The 21,516-nt window shown below is 35.3% G+C and overlaps 2 protein-coding genes across 3 annotated transcripts in view; one reads left to right on the forward strand and one right to left on the reverse strand.

Moving 5' to 3' along the window:
- LOC145668525 (uncharacterized) overlaps window positions 1–21,516 on the reverse strand; it is a 48,592-nt gene that overhangs the window by 22,622 nt on the left and 4,454 nt on the right. For both annotated transcript variants that reach the window (XM_081736504.1, XM_081736502.1), the window contains exon 2: window positions 6,895–7,070. In XM_081736504.1, the coding sequence (XP_081592630.1) occupies window positions 6,895–7,068 (174 nt within the window). In that variant the 5' untranslated portion in view covers window positions 7,069–7,070. The remainder of the gene's footprint in view (window positions 1–6,894; window positions 7,071–21,516) is intronic.
- LOC145668524 (uncharacterized) overlaps window positions 1–21,516 on the forward strand; it is a 158,520-nt gene that overhangs the window by 7,568 nt on the left and 129,436 nt on the right. The window lies entirely within an intron of this gene.

Here is a 21,516-nt window from a genome sequence, read left to right on the forward strand (position 1 = left end):
CAAGAAGCAGAAACAACAACTTGTTTTTAGGTATGAAATTTCACTCATATGTCGTTCATTCTTCTTTCGGGAGATATTTTCTTGTGCGTTTAAGAGAGGGTGCGAATTACCGGGGGGATGAGGGGGATTTCCCCCCCCTCAATCACATTTTGTTCCCCCCCAAAGAAGTCAGCTGAAGTATCCCCACCGGGGATGCTCGCTTTCCCCTCAAACTATGCTTAGTATAACTCCAAATTTCACTGATTTTTGTTATTTCTTGTAAATTTAATCTTCTAGCTGTATTTCGAAATGACCGATGTAAACTGTTCAGTTTTGGTCATTTCTACTTACCACCTAATTACCCACTATTTTCAACGTTGTTCAGTAGAACTATATTATTATGACTACGGTTGTTCCTTGCAACTGTACCTTCGTACCCTTCAGTTCGTCATCGTTTGTGAATTTGAATGTACTAATTGCGTATAACAAAGCCACATATAGATTTATAAATGTTCTTAGCGGTTGGCCAAGAAGAAGTAAACAAATAGCTTCTTCTACCATAGTTGGCGAAGTTCGGATATGTCATATTCATCCTCTATATCTGTATCGATTATCATCTTATTTTAATTTTTGTTATAACATGTTATTTGATTTTCCAGTGTACTCTTTGTTAGCACATGGTCTTCATTCCCTAGTAGGTTGTGTGTATGCAACTCAAAAGTTGCATTTAATTTGTGATAATTAGCATAGTAATCACTGCTTTTACAGTTTACGGAAATGAACTTTTGAAACTGTACTCAAAATCTGAGATATAGGTATTCTCTCGTAAGTATATGTTAACGTACACGCTGGGGGATACGCTCCTAGTGAGCAGACATGTTAATGAAGGTGATTTTTAGGTGAATAAGCGAATAATTCAAGATTTGTTTCAGCATTTGTTAATACGACTGGTTGTCCGTGTCATTGTCCGTGTCGGTATAAGCATTTCAACTGGAGCGGGTTTTTTTTAAAGTTAACCCTTCATTTTTTCATCTTTTCGTTGTACAGTTTGCTGTCCACGCAATTAATGTTGTCTGAAAAACTTCAGTGTAATGTTTTACTTTATTTGAATAACGTAGCCCATAGTGACCTTCAACCTAATAGTAAAGTAATTTTTAAGTGTTGACTTTCCGTGCCCATCACGGAATCGATATTTGGAGAAAAAAAAGTCGTGATGATCACAGCTTTAGCAGGAAGTAGAAGCACAAGCTCGAAATTTGAATTGAGAGATTTTAAATATTTGGCTTTCGATTTGACCTTGATGTGAGAAATCGGGACCAGCAACAATCCATTTCTTATTTGATAGGCTAATATCTAGATTTTCTTGAAAATCCGGTTTAACTGATAATTTTAGTGGTTTTCACAAGACTGAAGTAGGTTTCTTTTCGCAACCTGTATGTATTAATGCAAAGTGGAAGCTTTCAATATGAGTGGAAAAATTAACATATGCTTGTGATCATGGCTATCGCTCGAGCCGAATTATTAACTAAATAAACCTTAGAGAGCTACGGGGACAAGAGTGAGTACAACATTAAAACACGTTCAGAAAGGTTTAGTGGGGTGTGTGTATGTCACACAATATATATGTGCATAGTTATTGTTGGTAGATTTATTAAATTAATAAATCTCTTATTTATTACACATGCCACACACACACACACACATATATTATATATATATATATATATATATATATATATATATATATATATATATATATATATATATATATATATATATATATATATATATATATATATATATGGGGGGTAAGGCATTTATTGTCTCATTTTGAAATTTGAACCTTCAGACTATGTCCTTTGGCCTAATTTTATCCCCCCCAATATAGGTTACCTAATTCGCACACTGGTTTAAGATATTATGTTAGATGCTAGTATGTATTCAGTTAACGAAATTAAAGCAATATGCGGTAGTAAAACTTACATTACTCACAGAATTCCTACGTCCTATACTGTTATATCGCGTAAAAATGTTTGAAACAAGAAACTTTCGGGTGGCGCCTTTAAGTTTTTTTTTATCTTCGAATTTTAATGGTTTCAGTAAATATTAATTTGGTTTTAGTGTATTTCATAAATAATAACATTATTTTACGTTCTGAGAATAGCTAAAATACAGCAAGAATACATTTTGTCTTATACATTATTTTAGTGCTACAAGTACTAGTGATAAAATTGATACCTCTTAAACATAAATTATTGATAATAAAAATACTGACAATGAAATATATGTCAATTACTAAAAGCAATGAGAAGTCAAAAATTAAAAGTAAAAATAAAAACTACTAAGTTACATTAAAAACTCTAAAATAAAGTCATGTTTACAATAATAATAATAATAATAATAATAATAATAATAATAATAATAATAATAATAATAATAATAATAATAATAATAATAATAAGTTTTAATTTATTTATAAAATTTATATAATGTTGTTTAACAAAATTTATTCCATTTTCAGGACATATATTTCTCACACTTTTTTTTGATAGTTTAAGAGCCCACAATTATGCACCCAGACTAAAGATTTTTAAAATGACTCTTCTGTAGAATACAGTAATTAAGTGTCTCTTCTGTGTTATAATCGGGTAAGAAAGATCGGTTATTTCTTCGTTAAAATAGAAATATTTTTTAAAAAGCCCAAAATTTCCCAGGCAAAAACGAAGTGGAAAAACTTTTTTTTTTTAAAAAGCATTTTTTTCCCGAACTACTGAATCTCTAGGTAAGTGTGAAATTAGCTTAAAATTCTGAAAGTAAATATAAGGTATGGACCACCATACTAAAACTTTCTCGCTACAATTTCTTATACTTTCATGTCGTGCTGCACTCATTAATGAAGCATTTTCTTGTGATATATGAACACTTCCTTAAGGAAAACTCACCCCCAAAAGTAAACTGATCTTAGATTTAGCCATAAAAATTATTTACGCCAGATGCTACGATTAATAAAATATTTGTTTATAAAATTAATGAAATCGCATGAGTCCTATTCCAAGCTATGAAGAAAGCTCATCGCTAAGAGTTATCTAATCTTGTGCATGTGTTCATAGACGTAATTTAATGTACCAATATTTCTTAAGATACTGAGCGTGATTTTCTGTAGTGAATACAGCAGTCGCCAAAGAATAATATGATGAGTAATAAGTGGATTTTTATTTCATTACGGCTCGTAGGGATGCGTACGAGACGAGTCGAGACAGGATTTTCCTGACAAAATTCGAGTCGAGACACGGCTCTTCCAATAGAGAAATATACATTTTTCGAGTAGAGACATCACTTTTACAGCACATTTTCGAGACGAGACAGCCACAAATCTTGTCTCGTGCGCATCCCTAACGGCTCGATTAAATAAAGTATAATTATTTATCTTGTACGTGGTATTGAACAACACTAATTCAATTGCAAGAAAATAAACTAGAGCATTAAGGTTAATTGATTAAAAAAAAAAACTCAGTTTTGCGTTTCAGGATTTTGCCCTGTAGACTACAGGAGACGGATGATTAATGAAAGTATGTGATTCTAAAATACTTGTAGAATGAAAATGTAAGATCGCTATATTGATTGGAGGCAGAAGGAGGAAAATGAGAAACTCAGCAATTTGATCATTTGTCCCAGGGACGGTAAAATATATGGACCAAATTTATGTGTAGCACGGACTGGCAACAATGAGAAGCAAATAAGAAAGAAAAAAACTGGAGGGGTGCAGCCAGAGCCTAGACTATGATAGGTATGATAGGTATATCATGATTTTACTATAAACTTTCAAAAATATATGAATAATAGCTTAAATTATTTTTGTCACTTAAAAAATTGAGAGCCCTTGGCCTCCCGGCCCTGGACTCGATCCGCCACTGCAAGAACAGTAACAAAGTCATGAAAAGAGAAACAGTGTAAGAAAGGGAATAAAACGAACATTTAACAAGCTTGAGTCAAAATAATAAATACTGGAGATAAAACATAACAGTTACAATAAATAGAAAAATAATGAAATAAGAGAAAGTAAAAATATTAGTAACGGAAAAGAAAATATGCTGAACATGGTCGCCCACAGCGGGGGATAATGGGGGAAGTTGCCCCCTCTAAATTTTCGAAGGGTGTTTAGTTTTTAGAAATACATATCAAAACATACTAATTTGTTCTTAAATACTATAGTCTAGTACTTCATATATTTCTATTAAATACCATAGTACTGTAGTTGTTAAGGATACGTGCGTAAAAATAATTATTGTTCTGTATGATGTAGTATGTGCAAGCGTGCATCAAAGTAAAAGAAAAAAAAATGAAATCTGAGTTCTACGTCCCGGTTATGCTGGTTAGGCTAAAGGAAACAGTAATGAGTAATGAATGAAAACGGTGAAATGAAGTGGGAGGAAACGGGAGGTGCCCGAGGAAACCCACGCACATGGTGTTTGTCCACCACAAAGTTAACTTGGCCGGAGTAGCGTGCATAAAATTGTATGTGTATTTGCGATTGTGATTGGGTGTCAGTCTTTTGCCGCCTCCCCTTGGAAAAATACTGCGGGCGTCCCTGATGCAAGGAGTAAATAGGTTCAGGAACCATTAGTGAAGTCAATGGCACGAACAGTCAAGAACACGAGCTACAGAAAGATCATTCTCAATGTATGATGATTATTACTTGGCAGTCCTAAACGTTCTCTGAGACCTGAGTATTTTCAAGTCATGCGACAAGAATGTGCCAAATAGTCAAAGGGACATTCTTCAATAACTAGGAGAACTAAAGTGGACAATAAATAAGAATGCGTGAGAGGTGCGCCCGATACGCGGACATGCTAGAAATACTTCATCTTCGCATCTATTACACGAAGGTCGAAGATGTTCGTGAAAGGCCCAAATTAGAGATAAACAATGTAAGAGGATGCTCAGAAAGCCAAAGGGTACAATGCTGTCTAGCATAAATTTGGATTTGGATTGAGCCAGGGGAGCCCCCTTCAATATTAATAAAACAAAACTGACTAAAGCACCAAATATATATAGCTTCGACATCATAACATCACCATCAAACACGTTATCTGGGAAATGATAACGTGTCTGATAAGGCGATGTTAGATTACGAAACTGTTACACAAGTGTTTTAACATATATTTGGTGAATTTAGTTTTATTAATACTGTGGAATAATTCAAAAGCAATAATTAACAAGATACAAGAACTCCTTGCACCAAAAATGGGCGCTCTACCACTGAGCCACCGTACTTCCTGTTGATTAACTTTCCTTTTCAGTACCAAGACTGAGACAAAGCCTATTGCTTAAAGCGTGATCTGAACCACTATTCGAGTTTTATTCAAGACTTGATATACTAACTGAGGATTGAACCCGCGAATACAAGGGCAGAAAGTACAAAGGGAATACGTTGCCTTTCTACATCAAGAATGAGGTGTGAAAAAAAAAGAAAGCTATAGGTTGTAAAATTATATTACTTATGCACTTTTAATTTCACACAATTTATTTAGAGATTATCCATACGAAACCGAGATCATATAAGAATCCGTTGAATGAGACGAGATTCAGACAATGTTCGACTCGAGACGAGACTGTCATTTGTTGACCGAGATGTATATAGTCTCGCCTCTATTTCATCTCTGAGCCACAGGGGCTCAGTAGTAGAGCTTTTATCTCTGGGGCGTAGAATCCCTGGTTCGATCCTAGCTCGTGTCAGGTGAGCTTTGTGGTGGACAAATACCGTGAACGTAGTTTTTTTCGGGTTTCTTCATTTCTTCCTACTTTATTCATTCCACCATTTCAGTCATTTTTATCATCGCAGTTTTCTTTTGGGTAGACGACAATCGTGCGACGCAAAACTGAAGTGTTTGATTTCATTTAGTTTTTAATTGCATTTTCTATTTAATCCTAATTACCGTGTAACTCTATACAATTTAGCCACGAGCAAACCCAGAGTCGAGCTTTCTGACACTATATATATCTTTAAATATAATCTGAAAATGAAATGAAATATTTCATTATAACATCCCATGATTATGCCCTTTAGGTTAAGGGAGACGAAAATTAAAGCAAATACATGATGGAAGAATTCGTAGAATGAGGAAGCGGGAGGAAACGGGAGTACCCCGAGAAAACCCCCACACACAATGTTGCCTACCACAAACATACTTGGTCGGAGATTGAACCAGGGATCCCCACACACCAGAGGTAAGCGCTCTACCACTGAGCCACCATAAATCCCGGAATATGATCTGATAATAATATTGACGATACCATTTAGAAAATGTCACGGATTCATAAAATGAAGTGTTATTAAAATCTTGTAATTTACGCTATGTCCTTGTCACTGGTAAATTTTATGATAAAATCGTTTCCTTCTTTCAAATCAGGGGCGTCGTTTAGGAAGGGCAGGGAGGGGCAATTGCCCCCCCCTTGAGTTTGAGATTTATATAGATTTTATGAATAGAATAGTAGTAAGTCAGTGAAAAACGGGAAATTTTACTTATATCAAGAGGTCTTCCCCCCAAGCCAAATCTGAAATGACGCTACTGTTTCAAATAGTTTTGAATTAAATATTTTCCTAAATATAATTAATGAAGAAGACGGATTTGCAATGCTGAAAAAGAAGCGTCATTTCAGATTTGGCAGGGGAGGGCGAGCAATAGGCGAGATTGTCCACATACATAAGAGTTTGATTTATTATTAGTGCAGTATATGAGTACACAATTTATTAAAAAGCATTTAGCTCCCCAAATGACGCCTCTGTGCTGAATACCTTTTTTTCCTTCAAATTAAACAGTATTTTTTCTTAAGTCTTTACCCTTTAGGAATTATAAACAACACGTGTCAGCCCACAAGCGCATGACGTGTAAAGTTCTACCTACGAACGCATACCTTAGATTCCTCCAGACCTGACGCTTCCATTGGCTGTGGCAAAAAATCGATTACTGGGATTATATCAGGCATTTGTTGTACGTCAAAGGTTTCTGGAATTTTTGTATCAGGCAACTGATGTTCATAGTCCTGTATAATTTCATCTAATATTACACTCCAATCTACATTTGCCATATCTGCAATAAATAAACATAATTACTTTACATATAGAAGAGTAAATCCACTAACTGACTCACAGTCACTTAACACATCTCAGAAACTACCTTGCATAGAGCCTTGAAATATTCCGGAAATATTCTTTTTGCATTCTAGATTGTAGATAAGACAGGATATTGCGAACTTTGTATCCTAAAGAGTTGGGGGAGGGCACATTTTTTAAAGAAAAACCATTAGAATTAGATCATTGAAATATTAAACAAACATTCTTCTTGCAACCTAGGCTGCAAAGCAAGTGAGGTTTTTGGGAATTACGTACTCTAAGAGAGGACGTATTATTATTATTTAAATATTATTATTAAATTATTATTATTTAATTTATTTATTAATGTATATACATGTATTTATTTTCTTGCGTTCGCCAGATTTCCGAAACTATATATATATGCTCTTCCCACCCTAGACTGTAGAAAGAAGGGATTTTGAGAATTGTATATGCTAAAAGAGGGTTCATGGGATTGTATTTTTTTTTTCATTCACCAATCCTACCAAATTATCAGGTGTAGAACCTGGAAGTTTGTATATGTTATTCTTACATTCTAGGATCTGGATTAGATGGGATTTTGTAAATGTAAAATTTAAGAAGGAATATAAGTTATTTTCCTCTAACTTCTATATCAACGAAACTATTGACCGCAGACCCATGAACATTTGTTTGTGTTACTTACTTGGATGCAATATCGAAGACGAGATGAAAAATATTGACCGATGTAACACACAAGGCTCTTGAAGTAATAAAAGTTTTTGCCGATATTACTTCCCCTCAAGAGCCACCACTAATTTTTGCGCGCACACACACTCTCTTACTTATTTACTTTAGTAATGTTAGCTAACCTTAAGAACTTAATTTATACTAGTATGTAATAACTAAAATTACTCATTTACTCATTTACACCCAGATGCAAACTACTTCAGCAAGAAACGTCAAGTTTGGACAGAATACTACTTTCAGTCATGGAAACGAGGGTTGAGAAAATATATTTTGAAATATGTATCCTAGGAGAAAATTGTTTTTTAAGAATATAATGTTTCAAACAGTTCATGAAGTTAGGGAAATGATGTCCTCAATGAAAATAAGTAATAAGCGTTTCAGTTTCCACTCCTATAAGAATGCGATTTAATTTGGTCTCAATTTTGCCGTATTAGACTTCTGGACACCTCTTGAAACAAAATAAAGGGATAAAAACACAAAAGAAATTAAGGAAGAAAATATGAGGGTGATTGGATTTTGTCTAACGATTTGCATGAATTGAGTGAATCTAATGCTTTGAGGCGTAAGAAAAACTATTTGACTGTCTTGAAGTTATGAAACGTTATTTACGGACATTGAGTGACGGTTTACATAATCTCAGTGAAATTAAAGTTGTATCAACAAGTAACCTGAAAACAGATATCAGTATTTACCTTTCAAATATTTTCCATAAACCTTATTCTTCCTATACGAAGAACGGGCATCTGATGATTCAATATATAATTCAAACACATTGTTTGAAAGTAATTGACATACTAATAAGTATACTTTTTTGCAATTGATAGTTGCTGGGTTAGTTTCTCTTTGCCATATCAAGTTCCGTCAGTGACTTAATATTACTTTAAACTCGTAAAAATACTTGATTTACAGACCAAAGATAACGTACGATTGTAACTTTCAAGTCTGACATAATATAAGCAATACAATTGGCCTCGAGCCCTATTGACAACAGTGAGCCAGAGCTCTAGCAAGTGCTGGTCTTACCTAGCCGTAAACCTCATTGAGGTTAGTGACTGTAAGCTCCTTTGAAGATAAAAAAGCCTGAGCCTGAACGAATTTGAATGGGCGAGTCTGTAAAATAACCATCTCTGCCACCGATCCACTGTGCCCTCAATCTTAAATCATATAGATATGAGATTTAATTGTACTTTCAGATGAATTCTCAACCACATTGCTCTTGGTATCGATCCTCAATACACCAGTCTTCCTTAACACCTAATAGAAATTCCAAAACTTTTAGCGTGTTAGTAAAAAGTTTTGAACTTAGAAATAATCACAAGGACGCTGCACACGCTATCAAGTTTGATTTTTCAAACTTAATAATTTTCTTCCTCAATATAAGGAAGTTCAAAATACCACAAGAATAGAAAGGAACAATTTCATAATACGGAGTGAATTTACAACAGTTTTAAACTTTTTAGAACAATAAACCTGTTGGAATCTTGTTTGCTTGTTTCGAGTTCCCCACGATAAGTACAAAACTTTTTCTTATTTTGCTAGGAAAAACTCCACAATAATAATAATAATAATAATAATAATAATAATAATAATAATAATAATAATAATAATAATAATAATAATAAACAAATTTAAGATTTGCAATCTATATATATAAAAGAGAACGTACAAATCCTTTGTTAGCTCATCACGCTAATACGGCTGAACCAATTTCTTTCATTTTTGGGGGGTTATTAAGATTTGGACCCTAGATGGTTTTTATCATATCACTTTAATTTTCAATTACCAGTGTCTTGAGATAATTGACCATTCAAGTGTCCATAACGTACAAATCCTTTGTTAGCTCATCATAGCTAAATCTAACCGTATTTATATGCAACCCACATGACCGTGTCACTCGGCGGGTTAACATAAATGACAGGCGATATAATGTTAACATTTACTCCAATCTTCTATGGTTTTTATCATATCACTTGAAAGCGAAAAAGTAAAAATTATCTAAGTAACAAAGTTTATTGCGTTCCGGGGTGACCCCAGCGAAGCGGGGTGAACGCTGCTAGTACTTAATATAACTAGATTAAGGAAAGCTTAACCAATATTCCTTTATTGTTGTACAGTGTTTTGAATGTGCCACACCAATTACTTTACAACAGCAGAGTAGCGTAGCCAGAAAACATCATGGGGAGGCTAATAATATATATATATCAAAGCGCGTGTGGGCACACACACAACTATTATTAAGAGTTCATGACTTCTTACTTAATTAACTGTGTTTCATATAAGGAGTCTTTTGTTGTTATAGTCCGGCAGATAAACATTTCTTTCCTGAGAGTGTTTTTTTTTTTGGGGGGGGGGGGCATTCGCTAAAGCAGGGTATCAAACGTGCAAAAAAAATCACTGTGAATCAAATTTACAATGTTAAAAATTGTAAAGAATACTTTGTAAATATGAAAGCCATAGTTCTAATCCTGCTTTTACATCATAGATAGGCATAGGATACCATAGAAAAAGGTGTATACTACTTATCAGTCTATAACTTATGTATGAACAGCGTTTCCAACTTACAAGCTGAAAATGCGTATGTCTGAGTCCCGTTGGGAACACGTTATGTAATAGTTTCTATTCCTTATTTGAATAAAGGTATGGTATTAACATTAGAAAAGTATGGTGACGTCATGTGATTTTATCGTATCTTAAAACAGCAAGGTATCTAACTCACAAGTGAAAAAACTTAATACCAATGCCATTACAAATATTACATTATAATAACTATGGGTTCTTTCTACTAGTCATTTCAAACACACTGATGTTAAACCAGAGAAAGCAAGTGAATGATAACATATCATTCACTATGATAACAGGGTATGAAACTTACAAGTGTAACAGGATATGAAACTTACACTTACAAAAAACTCAAACTGCCAATTGAGAAAGCTTGATACAATTTATTTTCTCTGACTTTTAAGCCAGATGTTAAGTATTAGAAACTAACCGGCATATTGTTGTCAATGCACAGTATTTGAAAAAGTATCAAATCTATCAGTACATGTTGTGTAAATCAAACTTAAAACAAGATAACGAATAATATAAATGCAGAAAGCTAAATTAATTGTTCAACTTTCACTTTAAAGATACACATAAATATATTTAAAATATCTTTCAGTACTTAATATTTTCTAAAACAGAGGGTATCAAACTGGCGATAAAAAAGAAATACCCTCATGTGATTCCATTAAGAACACGTTATATGCATAAAGCAATTGGTATTCTATAGTATTAGAAGCAAGTTACATATATTTACACTTCGGTAATTTCAGCTCTTTAAAACAAATATTTATGTATATTTCACAAATGATATGAACTGTTGTTCAGAAACCAGTATTTAAAAAAAAAAAAAAATCATTTTGATGATAATTAATCATGAAATGTCTTAGGATTCAGTGAATGAATTTCCATTAATGAAAATTCAAACATTCTAAATCTAGATCACTGCAACTACAGAATAAAGTGCAATGTATTCTTTTAACAAAACAGTAACATGCCGAGGTTCGGCACATGTTCCCTTTGGAACAACCGCATTTTACCAATGTCAAAATTGATTCAGAGGCATACGGAACTCCAGGAGGAATTGTGATGGGTACCAGTGATTTGTTCAATTCGTCCTTAACCCACCCACAATCCACAGGATCGAGACTTTTTGGATTGCTTATTCCTGCTGATTTCCATAGATACACCTGGTTATGTGCTCTTTTAACATTTTCAGTAAATGATTCGTTGGTTGGTGGAAGAGAACAGACTTGAAGGAATGGCAAACCTTTTGCTATTTTGTTCGCCCAAACTTTCACACGAACATCAGAAATTGTATTGCTGTTCTGTTCGAAGTAGCATGCAGAAACAAATTCTGTCGCCTGTTGTAGAATTTTGTCGAATGGCACTTTCACGCCCCCCACGAACCTGAGCGAACTGCCGTTAATATTTTACCTATACCATAAAGACAGGCTACAGTGTCGCACCCAGATAAGGCATGTGCTGGTAGAAGTTCTGAGACGATTTCAGTGTGTTTCTGTACTGTGTTACCAATATCAACTATTAATCTGTCTTCAACTGGAGACTCCATTAGTACATAGTTCGTTATATTTTCCTTATAGTAGTAGTACAAAAGTAGTATGAAAAAGTCAGTGTCATCGGATACTACAATGATTGTATTCCGTTGTTCTTTTGCAACTACAAGCATTTGCTCTACAAGGATTACATCAGCTCCTTCATGGTTTGTTTCCATGTTCTGTAGACGTCTCATTGCACTGCCTGAAGATATTTAGAGAGGTATACTACCTGGACCTGTAATGGCATTTTTCTTGCCACCTAATAAATCCTCAAAGAAGGACTCATCACTTGACAAATCTTTACAGATAAGTTCAATAAGTTGTTTGTTTAGTGTCACTGTCATTACAATCTTTTGTGCTGGAATTGGTGTATTTTGTTGCAATTCATACACTGGTTGCCGAAGTAGATCTACCTCTTCTTACTGCAGATTTTGGACTGTAATCATAGTATCTGTCAAAAATTAGGTACACATCATCTATTTGCAGCTTGGCTTTTATGCGTTGTTTTAGATTTAATATTAAATCCTTCGTTGTTCCATGATTAGGCCAGTGGAGAGTCCACAGAAGAGCAACACGATCAATGATGGTCACATTGGATTGAGGGGTTAATCTTGCAGGTGTAGTGACTTGCAGAAGTCTTAAGGATTGATTTTATTTTTGATATTCGCATTTCTCCATTCTCATCAAACATAGATGCTCGTGTCACCACTTAATTTTGTATTAAATAGTACTTCATTAACGCAAAAGGGAAGACAAATCAATAAACGGTTAAATCTTTGTTCTGAGTCAGAACTTCTGTCCTAGATTTTCTCTGGTATATCATCACTGTGTTTGAAATGAATAGTGAAAAGAAACAATAGTTATCATATGCGATATTTCTAATGCCATTGTTATTGAATTTTTTCTTTTGTAAGTTAGATACCTTGCTGTTTTAAGATACGATACAATCATATGACGTCACCATATTTTTATATTATTTAACACCGTACCTTTATTTGAATAGTTAATGGAAACTATTACATGCGTGTTCTTAATGCATTTTTCACGACAGGATTTTTTTGCTTGTAATACAACTATAGCTTTTATATTTACAAAGTATTCTTTACAATTTTTAACATTGTAAATTTGATTTACAGTGATTTTTGTTGCAAGTTTGATACCCTGCCTTTTTAGCAAAGGCCCAACAGTGACATGATGTCACCCGGCATTTTCTGTTATCACTTCAACACAAAAGTGTAAAAAGATATTCTATAGACGACAAATCTTGGTCCTGACCTAGTTCTGCCGGACTATAATTACTTTAAATCGACAAACTGATTAAAGGGCTCGAATACTGTGGTTTTACTGTTGGATAGTAGCTTATGTCTAAAAATCTGACTTCTTCCATTTTGTTTAAGTTCCATGATAAAACCACGAAAGTAAGTTTAACGTGCTACACTACACCCTGTTGTATATATAGAAAATCGCAAAGAACAAAAAGAAAATGTCAACGATAGTCAAAGACGTGGTAGAATGAACGAGGTGGGAAGAAACTATACTACAGAGGGAGCAGGAACTTGAGCTTGGTTAGCACCCTGCCTAGTTACGCGACTCCAACAATATTAACTTTATTTTAACCGCAATTAATTTTAAATTGACTTTGTGCATGCCACTTAAAAAGTGCATTGGTAGCAATAGTGGCAGTGTGCCTTGGGTTCGAACTTTTGAATTAGATTATTTTTAACACTTCAGATTAGATCTATTGGAAGAACCATGAGCGGAAATAGGTTACTCAGGATGAAGGAGGCCTTAGGAAGATTTTTGATATGAGAAAATAGCCTATATATTTATATAGTGACAATCGACATACATGAAGATTGAGCTATGATGCTCATTACGCTAGACTTTTTCAACAGAAGTAAAATTAAGTTTTTAGTTTAACGTCGAACAATATAATCTGCACCAGAGATTAGAGGTCTGCACGAGCTCGGGCCTAAATCCGACCTGGTCGGCGGGCTGGGCTCGAGCCTACAAAGCATATATTACTTCGGGCCCGGGCCGTAAATTTTTAAATATTCAACCATATTTCTCGGGACTTTTCGGGCCTAACTTTGTAAATATACTGTAGAACGATGTACATTGCACCGTACTTTCTGGAGCACTTTTAAAACACAACTGCAAAATTAAACCTCTAATTGCTGTAAATAAAAATACAATTTTGCGTTAATTATTAAGTTTCTGTAATTCGGATTATTTCGGGCTCATTTGATTATCACACGAGCTGGGTCGGGCTCGGGCCTAAATGCTAAAACTTATTTCGGACTAGGATCAAGCCCCACTTGTAAATTGATGGGCCGGGCCCGGGCTAAAAATTCCGGCCCGTACAGACCTCTACTAGAGATAGACATTTTTCTAACTCTCTCTCTTTCTAACTCAATTTCCTGAAACTTGAACACACTCGTCCTGATCTACACTTACCCTCAATGAACTTCCTCACTCGCATTCGTCCTCACCCTTAAGTAATATTGATGAACTCTTTCTCACTCAATTTCCTCATACATCCACTCCAACTAATATTAATGCCCTCATCCTCAATTCATTTGCCCTGACTCAATATCAATAGTCCTTTTAGAATTTTCACTTTTTGAGGTAAATTTTAGACTTTCAGTCAAACAGCTACTACTTTCTTACTATTTATCGCAGGATCATGGTTCATACCTAGTTTTTTTCTTTTTTCAGAATAGAGTATACTTTCCAACGGTATCACTCGCTTGTCCGTACTATACACTAGAAAAGGGAAAATCGGGGAAAACCTGTAGTTTTTTCGAAAAAAATTCAAAATTTTTGCGCCCCTCTGGCCCAGGCCTGCGTTAACATAAGGATCTGCGTTTTTTAAAAAAGATATGTAGTTATGTACAAAATGCATGTGCAAAATTTCAATCTTGTATCTTGAAAACTAAGCACTAATTTTTTTTGAAAGTCTCTGAGCATATATATATATATATATATATATATATATATATATATATATTACATAGATAGATATATTAAAATTTTACTGCGTCATTACTATTCTAGAGAGTTATGATTTAAACGCCATTTTCTTCAGTATAACACATCCTTTCTAACGGTACTACTCACGTGTCAGTAAAATATACCTGCACCGGAAAATTCGAGAAAACCCGGAAATTTTTTTGAAAAATCTCCCCCTCGGAATAGTTGCGCCCCTCGGGCCCGGCCCGTGTTTAGGTAGGGATCTAAAAAAATTGAGAAATACTCAAAGATGCACACAATCCGTATGCAAAATTTCAATCTGATATCTTGAAACTAAGGTCGTGAAAAAATTTAAAATTTGCCTTAAGAAAAAAATTACGCCTCTCAGTCCCCACTTGGCGCCGCCAAGTTGACCATCCGGTTCCAAAATGCATCTGAGGTGTTCTTTGGTCTATGCTTGATCTCACCAATTAAATACCTGTTATAGGACCTAAATAAGCGGTCAAAGGGAACACCACTGCATGGTAACAAAAGTTACAATAAATCTTAAAAGAGATAGGCCTCATAATATTAATGCTTTCAGCCTTATTCTCAAGTCAATTTGCTCGCCCTTAAATGATATTCAGCCCTCATTTTCACTAGTGTTGCACACAAGCCTAGATTCGGGTTCTCTAGTCTCGGAAAGGTATCTTAAAAGTAGTCTCGTCACTAAAAAAATGTAGGTCTCTATTGGAGGAGATGTGTATCATCTCGTATCTCGACACAAAATTTTTCGCTTATTTACGTTCTTAACCCATGTTGTTTAGAAAATAATATAGCAATCACCATAGCAGCGAGAGCGATGTGACATCATACTATTTCAATCCATTAATTGCAACAATTGTAAATGTGGCGTACAAAATGAGTTTCACCATCTCTAAATACTGTATTTTATTTTCAAGACTGAATCTCAAAAAACAAATTTATATTTTTCTTAAACAGTCTATGGGCGTCCTATGATATCACTCCCATATAACATGGGGTCTGGGGCAATGTCCCATTTCCTCTTCTGCCAGTACGACCATTCCTATGCAAATTACAATCTTTCAGGACCTGTAAAACACGATTCATAGACGCAACTAATTTAATATTTGGCACCAGTTCTTCCAAAGGATGATTCGTCAAACACCATAAACAATTTCGTTTGATGGCGACCTAGGAATAAAATAGATTCGTTGTTAACATATTAGATCTTTCTGCGGAGCCCCATAGGTAGTGTATCAGGAATATCGGCGTCTTTGGAATAGGAGTGTTCGATAAGGCTGAGGACCTATCGAACTTCGGGAGTGAAAATTTATAGAGTTGTCATCGGTTACTCGAAACCGTTCGAGTATTTGAAATTATCGAAATTTCGAGTATTATCGAAGATTCGGGTATTATCGACATTTCGAGTATTATCGGAGTTTCGGGTATTACCGAAATTTCGAGTATTATCGAAGTTTCGGGTATTATCGAAAGTTCGAGTATTATCGAAATTTCGGGTATTATCGATATTTCGAGTATTATCGAAGTTTCAGATATTATCGACATTTCGAGTATTATAGAAGTTTCGGGTATTATCGACATTTTGAGTATTATCGAAGTTTCGGGTATTATCAAAAGTAGTGATGGATAGTTTGGTTCCTTCACCTCTCCAATGATTTTTTTCTTGCAGCCAAACTAATCAAACAACTTTTTTTCACCCAGTTAAGTTATTGCAAAGTTGTATTTGTCGAAATCATATGTAAAATTATTTTCCTGCCTGTCCCGTTATTAGCGCAATCGGCAAAGTGACTATTAGTAGACTAATGGTGTCTTGGGTTCCAATTCCATTCGGGTGATGCATGTTTTCTCTTCCTCTTTCTCTCTTCTGACAGACTGCTTAAACCAGGCCTGTCCATGAATTGGCTCCCGGAGCCAAAGCATGAGCGAGCACGAGCGAAGATAAGAACAGGTGAGCACAGGTGCTGCTAGCTTCGCTTCTTCCACTGCATCCGATAAGTGTTGCCAACCACACATGATGGCAAAAAGCCTATAGCCAAGCCTGGCCAGAAATTCGCACGATGATAAGCATTGAGCAGACGCAAGCGTGAAATGTGCAGGTGTGCTCTCCCCCTCCCCATTTCGAAAGCAGTGACGCGAAAACACTGCAGGAAATAAAATTGGTACATTTTTGGTCGAGGAAGACGCATGATAGAGGTTACAGTTAGCGTTGAAGTAACTAACAAATGAACAAGAAAGAAAGAAAGAAAGAAAGAAACTAATATTAAACATTTCATCTTACAGACGTAAAGACGACTGCAAAAATCGGAAACGAATTGTTTCAGACCTTTTTAGCTTGCTTACACAATTCGTGACGTTGTATTACATTAGCACTCGGTCTGTAACTTGTCATTCGCTTCACGTTTGCTAAGTTGTAAACGCCTTTTGTTGCTAGATTGATAGCAGAACGACGGGAGGTTGAAAATAATAATAATAATAATAATAATAATAATAATAATAATAATAATAATAATAATAATAATAATAATAATAATGCTTATTATTATTATTATTATTATTCGGACCAAAGAGGGATGAAAATGCGGATTGGAGGAAATTCATAACTAGGAATTGCATAGTTTATACCGCTCACCTAACATTATTAGGGTTATTAAGCAGGGGTGCCCACAAGGGGGGGTATGACGCAAACTGCGTCATTGAAATATTTGGGGGGGTTAAAAATCTATATAAATATGCTTGAGGGTGTGTAAAAATTAATCGAAAAGATTTTTTTTCATGGAAGAACACCTACGGATTGACAATTGAGGGGGGGGGTGGGCACCACTGTATTAAGTGTAGAAGGCTCAGGTGGGCAGGCCATGTAGCCAGAATGGAAGAAATTAGAAACGCTTTCATAATTTTAACTGAAAACCCAATTGGAAGAAGACCACTAGGAAGACCTAGGCGTAGGTGGGAAGACAATATTATGATGGATCTTGCAGAAATAACAGTACAGAGTAGAAACTGGATCCAGTTGGCTAAGGATATAAGTTAGTGGAAATATTTTGTAAACGCGGCATTGAACCTTCGGGTTCCATAGACCATAGAGTTAGTTAGTTATTATTATCTAAAAGAAATGTTCAAATGTTGTTAACAGACAATTACACAGAAGAACTGAGTTCCGACCAAACACTAATTTGCCGGAAGGAAATTCCAGTGCAGTCCAGCCTACTTTAAGCGTTATCCGTGCAACCCACGTTTCATGTTCAAGACATTGGGAATAATTGTTCGTATCATTCAGTTGGAACGTTTCCTTCCGAATTTACGCTATTACAGTAGGCCTACACTATTACAGTAGGCCTACAACATTGTGACTTTCAAAATCAGTCAGTAACTATCGAAGAAAGACAAGCGTGTAGCTTCAGTCGTTGAAATGATTTAACATTCTTTTTCACTTTTAACAAGCCACCGGCAAGCAACCAGCCAGGGACAATACATTTTTCCTTATTAAAAAGACACTCCTTGTTAAAAAAAAAAAAAAAAAAAAAAAAAAAAAACTAATTGCAGTCACTAACGGTCACTCTTAAAAATGGAAAATCTCTTTGGCTCTCTTAATATTTTGTTTGATTCTTTGCGATCAAAGTAACTTTAAAAGTGGAGTAAGAAATACTATTCTTCCTATTGATAGTGTAATAGTTTCTTCTAATCTCCACAACCAACCCCTTGCTAAGCCTATTCGTACACACATACATGCATAAGCTAATTTTCTGGAGATAATATTTAGATAATTACAAACAAGTGCTACAGTTTTTTTTTCGTATCAACAGATTATCTCTTTTCCTAAAAAGCGAAAACAACATAATATAACAAACCCACACTCGGATATAACAAACCCACATCCTTCTTTAACAAAAGGAAAGAAAAAAGAAGAAAAGGAACGTACATAGTTTATCATTTGATTGCTGTTACAAGTTTGTATTGTCTATAGTTAACGGTTACCACATTGTAAAAAAAACACTTTACACTAAATGGCAATCAGTTACCATACATACTTTTTTTTTTTTTTTGGTAAGCTAGTGATTACCGCCAAGGTTGACAACACTTCCGCTCCTCTAAGGACGAAACCCGAAGATCCACGAAGCACGAACAATGGTATTTGCCCATAGAATGCTCGTGAGCGTTCACGAGGAGAGTTTCCACTATCTGCTCGGCGTGGGCAGGGCTGGCTTAAACCTTGTACAGATCTGTGCGAAAAAAAACTTTTTCTTCACTTCATTGCTAAGGAGAGAAGTTATAATATGAACACCCTGCATATATGTAATACATATTATATACAACTATGCTAACCTCGAATGCATTGTTTCTTCCGAACACTCCGATAACCCCGAACTTTTCAAAATATTCAAGCGACTCGACAAATGCGATCATATTGATATATTTTTGTATTTGCTGCTTTCAAACAATTCGAGACGCTCGAACAGTTCGAGTGTCTCGAAGTTGTCTAATGTTTCTTACATTTCGAGTGCCTCAAACACTTCGAGAGTCCCGAATATTTCGGGAGTCTCGAACATTTCGAGATTCTCGAACATTTCGAGATTCTCAATCATTTCGGGAGTCTCGAAAGTTCGATAATTCGATAAAATTAAAATTCTTTATCGATGAAACGGTTTTGAAATTTTATCGAATTGTTATCGATTACTCGATTATCGGAACAGCCCTACTTTGGAAAACGCGCTTCGATTTTGTCACATAGGTCTACCTAGTGTGGGGTATGGGTTAGTTTGATTTACATTTTATAATAAGTATAAATGCAGACTATTAAAATTCAGACATACTTTATGCCAAAATACTTGTAATTACTCTCAAGTATGTAATTACATAATTAACTAATTCGCGACGTCTATTCAAACTTGTTAAGAAACACCAGGGAATAGCGACACAAAGTTCACGAATTACTGGTTTTACTGAACTAAAGCAGCAGCTACGACTGTAGTATTGAAATGTGAAAGAGAACGAGATAAAAATGAAACTAACTGGAAAAAAATCTGAGTTTTTACGTCCCACAGTTCAGGGGCGTCATTTAGGGGGCAGGGAAGGGCATTTGCCCCCTGAGTTTGAGATGTATATAGATTTTATCAATAGAATAATAGTAAATCAGAGAAAAATGCGAAATTTTATTCAAGCAAAATCTGAAATGACGCTCCTGCCACAGTTATGCCGGTTAGGCTAAAGCAGACGGTGATGATGAGTAATGAATGAAATGGAATGAAAAAGTGGGAGGAAACGGGAGAACCCCGAGAAAACCCATGCACACGGTGTTTGTCCACCACAAAGTTCACTTGGTGGGGACTGGGATCGAACCCGGGACCCCAAGCACCAGAGATGAACGCTCTACCACTGAGCCACCGCGGCCTCGAAATACTAACTGGAAGTTCAGTTGTTTGGTACAACTTCCAGATATTTAAAAATAAGGAAGAATCAGTTTGCCAATTAAATATTTTCCAATTCGGGGATAAATTTACATATAATACGTAATCAGCCATAACGTTAAAACTGAAAATGGTCGATTTTCTGGCACAAGAAATCACTTTTCGCTACCTATTACGTGCTATAGGGACTAACGTTAAACCCGAAGGTGGTTTATACCTGAAACTACTGGTTTGAAAAGGGGGTTAAGACAGAAGATATTTCCTATTCTTAGAACGCTAAATTTATTTTTAAATAAGCGCTTCTTGCTATCATTATTTTTAGTCTGTTTAGATCAATACTGAAACAAATTCTTAGTGGACTTCTGCTGCTTACAGTTTTTAGTAGAAAGTGACGGATATAAATAAAATTTATTCTTGGGCAAGGGCGCCGATCCCGGGGTGGAGGGGGCCAGGACCCCCAAAACTAATGTGGGCCCCCTCATTGTATTTGTGAATATACAATGTTTGGCATAATTTGAATGCAGTTTGTCTTAAAATCCTCATATATATGCCATCTGCATCTGAATGTCCCCCCACAAATTTTCAGAGAAATCGGCGCCCTTGCTCTTGGAATGCTTAAGTGATCAACGTGAGAACCGTTAATTGTTTATTTCTATTACTACAGGTTTGAATATTGCCTCCGTAACCGAACTCGAGTCCTACCTTTTGACTCACTACATACTGAATACATGCGATGGTGACCTATGAAGTATCCTCGAGATGTTTTAGTCTTGCGGACACACGGACAGGGTAGAGATATAATGGAGGTTTGATAAACCAATCTCCTTAACAAGATTTATTCCTAAGTTTCAGTCTTTGTTTTACTTTCGCCTACAAAAGAAAAAGGTTGTCCCCGTTTCTTTCCTCATGAACATTCGAAAACATTTTAGAAGGGGGAATATATAAATTTTCGAGGGGGAAAAGTTAAATGCTAGAAATGAAAATGTTCTTTTTCAAGAGCGCATATATTTTTGTCAGAGGGAAATTTCTAGCATTTCTTCATCAATACGCACACTGGGAAGAATAAATGTTTTAACCCATTTTAGTAACAATTTGGTACCGGTAATATATGTGTACCCTTAGAAAAGGAAAAAGAAAATGCTTGGATCATTCATTTTCCTTGGTATTTGGGAAATCGTCGGATACAAACGGG

This window comes from Thermobia domestica, chromosome 13 (assembly GCF_964235325.1).
Source record: "Thermobia domestica chromosome 13, izTheDome1.hap1.1, whole genome shotgun sequence".
Taxonomy (NCBI): domain Eukaryota; kingdom Metazoa; phylum Arthropoda; class Insecta; order Zygentoma; family Lepismatidae; genus Thermobia; species Thermobia domestica.